The 6972-nt window shown below is 36.0% G+C and overlaps 1 protein-coding gene across 1 annotated transcript; it reads right to left on the bottom strand.

Moving 5' to 3' along the window:
- Positions 1 to 535: 535 nt before the first annotated feature.
- On the bottom strand, positions 536 to 5261 carry LOC147389887 (uncharacterized protein At5g41620-like). Its single transcript, XM_086418923.1, has 3 exons — positions 4736 to 5261; positions 3251 to 3376; positions 536 to 2316 (listed from the first exon to the last, which is right to left on the bottom strand). Exons 1-3 carry the CDS (start codon positions 5081 to 5083, stop codon positions 799 to 801), a joined length of 1992 nt encoding a protein of 663 aa, XP_086275049.1. The 5' UTR covers positions 5084 to 5261; the 3' UTR covers positions 536 to 798.
- Between the last annotated feature and the right edge of the window lie 1711 nt (positions 5262 to 6972).

Raw genomic sequence — 6972 nt, 5'->3', positions numbered from 1 at the left:
TAGAGACCCCTCTTGTGTATTACGGGCATGATGTCAGATTGGCACAATTGTTTGGCATACTTTTTAAGTAGAGAGCTGGCCAATTCCCATGCCAATGTATCTTGTGATAATGGAATTCCAAATAGGTGTAAAGCAATATGAAGCTCTTTCATATATTGATTGATCTTCCTTAATGCCACTATCTACGAAATGAATAATGCTTTAGTGACCTACCTCATATCGCACTTTCCTAACGTGAATCTTCCACGTCAGGAAAGTGTGATATGGGGTACAATCTTGAGGTCACTCCAGCACGACTCATTCGAAATATATAGTTACCAAGGCATCGAACAGCATTTTCTTACAGTCCAGCTGGAATTAAGAAGTCATGGGTTTCTCTCAGGACGTCTAGAACTCCCAAATTTGCACTAGTCTTGAGGCAGCTGTTACAAACTTCCAAAAGAAGCAGTTTCTTCGAATTCGAAAAACTCAAAAGACAGCAATCTTACAAGTTGAAGTGTATCAAACAGAAGTCATCCTCTAACAAAGACTAAGAAGAGAACAAAAATTTATTAGAAACTTTTCCTTCAGACTTGATTTTGAGTATGATCCATGTAACCATGTAATAAGAATAGTACATTTCTCATTTACAGATTTAAATCCCAAAATTACGGAAGAAAAGTTACTGGGCATATAGAAAACATAGCACAACAACAATTCCAAGCTAGAGAGTGAAGTACCTTGGCCAGTATTCACAAAAACCACGAGTTTTCTGACCATGTGAGCTAATATTTGACGATAAAATTCAGAGCCATTAACCTAAGATGAACCCTTGGAAGCTTTTATACGAGAGTGCTGGCCCTCTAGTCTCGCTTCAATCAGCTTCGCATGCAAAGTATTCTCCTTTAAGCCTTTTGCCCATTTTGAAGAAGATTCAGATATCTCAAGGTCTGGGGATGCAAATCTCGATATCCATTGCTGTACAGGACTAGGATGACCCCTCCATGCAGAAGAGTAACCACACGAATCTTCTCTGCCATCATTCTCGGGGCGAATGTGATTTCTGATTAAGCTATCAATCACATGGCTTGAGTTTGATCCATGGGTCCCATCCCGTTTACCTTTCCTTTCATGGCTTCCCTCTTGTGTGATCTCACAGTTTCCCGACTTATGGGAAATGCTCATTTCAACAGGGTATGCCTCTTCCCCTCCTTTCCCATGTTCTTTATCAGTGAGTTGGATTTTGTTTCCATTACAAGACATGGCCCGAGTCATCTGTTCCTCGAACTGTACTTGCATACTGGATGGATTGCGATTCTTGATCCTTTCGCGGGTCCCAACCTTTTTCTTTGCCGAATTAAATTTCCTTATCTCTTCAAGATGATCTTCTACAGTTTCCAAACCATGTGGTCTAGAGCAATCATTGCTTTCTTTGTCAACCGTATTCTTGTTTATCTCAAAACAATGAGAATCGCTACCAGCAGAGTCGTCTTCATCATCCACATCTCGAGGAGCACTTACAGCCTCATGAAAGTGGATGGACTCAAGAGAATGCCGACGTAAGTTACCGTCCTTTTTGGGATGTTTTTGGAGCGAGATATCTGTAGTATTCTTAGATTTACCAGATCGTTTAGCTTGAAGGAAAGTTTCGATTTCAAAACTCAACTTGTCCACCACCGTGTTCCTTTCTGCAATATCACATTGCATACGCTCGTCAAGCCACGCTTCAGAAATATGGAGTATCAACCGATCATGATCATCTTTAACACAATGATCCTTCTCGGACCTATGTTTCAAGGTCCGCACCTCTTGTTCGTACTCTTTGATTCCCTTAGCAAACTCATCACAGAGGTCTTCCATTAGCGCACGTGCTTTTCTTTCTCTTTCAAGATCCTTCAAAGTCTTTGAGAACGCAGACTTCACTTCAGAGAGTTCTCGAGCTACCTTTCGGTGTAGACTCTCTGATCTATTTCTCAACTTCCTCTCATTTTCTATCTCATCCCTCACAGATTGAACTGCAGCTTTGACACGATCTTGTTCCTTGCTTTTCCTAACGAGTTTGTCTTCTGCGACTTGCTTCATTAGATCATCCATTTCATGCCGGTCCGATTGCTGCTCTTGCAGTAGCTCTTTGATCCGGGACCGTGCATGGTCAAGCTCCATCTTTAGAGCTTTGACCAAAGATATATTTGATGTGTGCTGTTCTTCAAGTCTCCAAATTCTATTCAGCACTTTTAGTAACTCGGTAGATGTTTTAAGGTTATAGCCCGATTCTCCAAACCTTGCCTTGAGGTCCACAGAACTTGTAGGAGTGATAGGCGGATTATAAGGTGCAACCTGTAAAAAATAAAAAATAAATGCAAAGTTGTGACTCACGTAAATAGAAGTGAATTGCTTCCTAATGGGAGTGGGTTTTGAGAGTAATTAAATAAGGAGGGCCAAAGACTAATACAATTAGTGACCGACTAGATGATAAGTGATGGAAGACTACACGTAGGAATATGCATAGAGATTTTAATCCTTATTCAACTCCCAAGTTCATCCTTGAGGCCTATTCTTCCATAATTAAGGTCGCCCATAGTTACAAAATGACAGCTTTACCTCTCCATTCTTGTTATGAGAATGTTGTCAATCACAGCTATGCCCACATATTAATTTGAAATCCCAAGCTAAGTAGGAGATATTTAAGAAAATATATGATTTACCGATTTTAGTATATTGTTCTTTTTTCACCATATGTAGGGGATATTCCTTATATATACTCTTTATACATAGAGAATGGATTACAAGTAGTGGGGACACTGAGTCATATTTTTCCTAGCTGACTTGCACTTCTTGAGGGGTATCACAATATCCAATTTACACTCTGTATAAGGCACGCCCTTAGAATAGCCAATCTGATCACCAATTTGCAATCTCAGGGTTGGCATAACTAATCATTGTCTACATGTAGGAAAACCTGTCTTAGATTCAGTATCCTCTACATACTTCAATAAATTGGTAGATTATTTCAATGAATTCTTGACCCAAGTACAGTGAATTCTGAATTTGTCTGGGTCAACTCAGGCTTGTTCAAGGTGTACAGTGTACTAGACTCCATGAAAGTGTTAGCTATGAAGGAGTTTGGATGCAAAACCAAGAATTAGATTCAGATTAAGGTTCACCACACATTTTGCATGTTTTCTTTCTATCCTTCATTGTTTTAATAAAAACCGTTACTTATCAAAGAAGGGAAAACCCACGCGCGCGCACACAAAATGGGAATGTTTACCTCCATCGAACTACCATAACTTGCAGGAGATACCGGCTGTAGAGCACGACCATTCCTTTCGATAGATTGATGGTGCTGCATTAGTGATGCTGCCACATGCCTTCTCAAACTACTTGCACTTGCCGGCTGATATTTGAAACAAAATAAAATTAGTCAGCAAAGAGAAAATCCCCAACTCATATAGTTTCAAAGTTCTCAGGCCCGTAGTATTGCTTAGTATAACATCCCTCATATCATATATATGGCTCAAGCAACTCCAGAATTTTGGATTGCACAATAAAGGGACACATTTCGGAAAGCACACAACCCGAAAGCCCAATATAGGATTTAGTATCCCATTTTTAGGCCTACAACGCTCCCTTAAAGAACAATCGATACCTTCTTTTCCACTAAAATGACATTGCAGTTCCAACATAAACCAACTGGCATATAACATTAAGAACTTATGGGTTATCAAAAAAAAAACATTAAGAACTTATCTGGAAGATTTGGAAAAAAATTGGGCAGCCACTAAAAATCAACAAGTGATTTCCCCTAGCATAGAATGTGAAACCTAAACTTTATATTTGAAGAATTATGGGACTTGATAGAACTTAATCCCATGAAAACAAGATCCACGACAACCCTCTATGATAAAGTTTACCCTAATTCCACACAAACACAATGGCTTAAATGCTCACCTAAAGAGGGTAAAAAATGTGGATCAATAGTAGAAGCATACTAAGATGAGTAAAAATAGGAAGCGAAGGACCTTATAAACCAGGCAAATGTAAATAACAAAATCACATATATGATTGAAAAAGAAAAGAAAAAAAAAACATAAAAATCAAAAACTAAGAATAAGATCAAAACATGCAAAACCAGATGAACCCATGAATATGATAAAACATACACAGCCTATAACCAAAATCATATCAGAGCTTTTAAAAAAATAACCGTGAAACGATCAAGCAATAAGGACTAGTTTTTAATGAACAAGAGGCATTAATCAACAAAAGAAACCAAATGGATGGAAAACTAATAAAAACCAACAAGAACACAAGACAAGCATGTAAAAACCTTGTATTACCCACCCAAAAAACTTCAAAAAAAAATAAAAATTCTTACAATTACAATTTACAACCAAAAAAAAAAAAAAAAACATTAACATCAAAAACCCATAAAAGAAGCTAAAATAATAATTATAAAATAAAACACTAGATGGTAGATAGTTGAGTGGGTGATAGGTAAAAACCTAAAAAAGCTTAATTACCCACCAGGAAAAGAGAGAGAGAGAGAGAGAGAGAGAGAAAGAAACCCATCAACCAAAGAACCCAAAAATCTTCAATTTTTTTTTACTTACAATTACAATTTACAACCAAAAAAAAAAAACACATTAACAGCAAAAACCCATATATGAAACAAAAATGATAATTTAAAAAACTAAAATAATAATTTAAAAATAAAAATAAAAATAAAAACTAGAAGGTTGTGTTGAGTGGGTACCTGGTGAGGAGGACTGTGAGAAGGATCGGCCAAATGTGAGGGAAGATCAAGACTACCCTTTTCTCTGTGGTGACGAATCCTGAGATTCCCCCGGTTCATTTTAGCAAGAGGGAGGTGTTGAATCTCCCAGAGGTTGGCACCTAGCTTTCTAGCAGAAACGTTGGAAGATATCGTGAGGGGAGCTTTAATGGTGGTGCTATCCTGCGCACATCCCTCATGATCAGCAGAAAGTTTCCATGTGGGTACTGGAGTGCAAGGCCCCCCTCTTTTCCCTACCAAAATCCCGCGTTTTAACTTTAATCCTAAAAATTCCTGCTTTTCTGCTTCACCTTTTTCTTCTCTCTCCATCTCTCTCTCTCTCTCTCTCTCTCTCTCTCTCTCTTAAGTTCAAACTGGTTGTTCTACACTTCCTACTCACTCTGTTTCGACTCAGTTCTTCTGGTTTTTTTTGTTCTTTTTTATTTTTCTCTTTCTCTCTCTTCTATGTTTTGGTTCAAAAAGTAAACAAAAAGAGAGTAAAAAATTGGAGCTGAAATGATGGCTATGGCTCTCTCTCTCTCTCTCTCACACTGTGAAATTTAAGTCAAATTTTCTGTTTTGTTATCTTAATTAATTGAACTATGGATGTTTATAGTTAGTCTTAATTTTGGGAAAATTAACGGATTTAACCCTAGACCACAGTTTTCTTTGACTCGCACCGACTTCGACTGTACGTAGTCGTAAATCGTAATGCAATGTTGGTCCATGGACAACTAGTTTGATGAAAACCGTGCAAAAGCTGCCACGTCATTAAATGTGTAAATTTACATCTAACCATGTCGACGGCAAAACGAATCTTTTTTCCTCCCTTTAAAGACGCGATTTTGCAATCTCATAGGTAGTAATGATGGTTAAAATCGAGTCCCCACAACTCAACACATGCTATGTACCTCACAATCCAAAAAGATTAAAGCCTAAAATATCTTCTTTTTATAATTTTCTTAACCCACATGTGACGTGTGAAGTATAAGAGAAAGGTTTCAATCCTCGACCTTAGGTACATACGATCGAACTTACTAAAATCATCTCTTTTCACTTCACTCGTGTATGCCTATCAAATGTTAAGGTCATGTTTAGATGAATCATAACATAATATTAATAAGAGTCGTGATTTTCTGACACACCCTTTAACATACGTCTCCAGACATGGCATTAGTTAAAATAATAGATTTTTTTTTTATTTTTTGGGATACACAATTGTACATCTTATAAATATGTGCAATTGTATATATGAGAAAAAGAATTTGTTATTCTAGCACATGTCATGTCAAGGGGCATATAAGGTGTGTGTTAAAGCAGAGCTGTAAGAAAATCATTATTCTATTAATAAAGAGGTAGATTATAAAATTTTCAATGCTAACGAATTTTAAGCTTCTTAATCTTATCAGGTTAGACTAAGATTGATTTTTAGATTTTATAACTAGAGGTGACTCGTGCATACCAGCATAAGATCGTCTTTGGAGTTAATTTGGTAAAAGATGAAAGATAATAAAATATCATTATAAAAAGAAAAAAAAAAAAAGGAAAGATAATATATAAAATTGATGAGATATTCTTAAAAAATAAGTAGAAGAAGAAAGATAATAAAATAATCTTAGAGATTCATGATGAGACTAAATCTCAACCTTCTTTGTGTTTGAGATAAAGAGTGGGAACAACAATCTTGTTTTCTTTTAAATTATGGATTAAATTTTTTACACCTTTTAGAAATTATTTGATATTATTTTTAATTAAAATAAAGATCTAATCTTCATCTTCATCTCTATTGAAAATTTATATATATATATATATAATTTTTTTTATATGTATATAGTCCGATTAGGTATTGTTAGGCCTTAGTACAATTTAAATTTAAAGGGTTAGTACATTTACAGGCTGTCAAGAAGACTCTAAACTTTTCTCTCTTTTTTTATTGATCCAAATGTTTGGCAATCTGTAAGGTTCATTCTGATACCTTGATTAATTTAAGAGTTCAAGTCAATATCAATTGACAATGAGTGAAGAGATCTAAGAGCTTACAAGGAGAGAGACAAGGCAATGAACGTCTGATGTGGGACTAAACTCAACACAACCTTATTATTGAAAAAATAATCAATTTAAGTTACAAAAATTAATCCAATAAATAATAAAAGAAAATTCTCCATCAATGACGAAGCCTTACCGCAATTATTTGGAAATCGAATCCTTGTTCATCCATT

Source organism: Akebia trifoliata, chromosome 12, assembly GCF_017979445.1.
Source record: "Akebia trifoliata isolate Shusen 1 chromosome 12, ASM1797944v1, whole genome shotgun sequence".
In the NCBI taxonomy this organism is placed as follows: domain Eukaryota; kingdom Viridiplantae; phylum Streptophyta; class Magnoliopsida; order Ranunculales; family Lardizabalaceae; genus Akebia; species Akebia trifoliata.
This window is presented reverse-complemented; position numbering and strand designations above follow the sequence as displayed.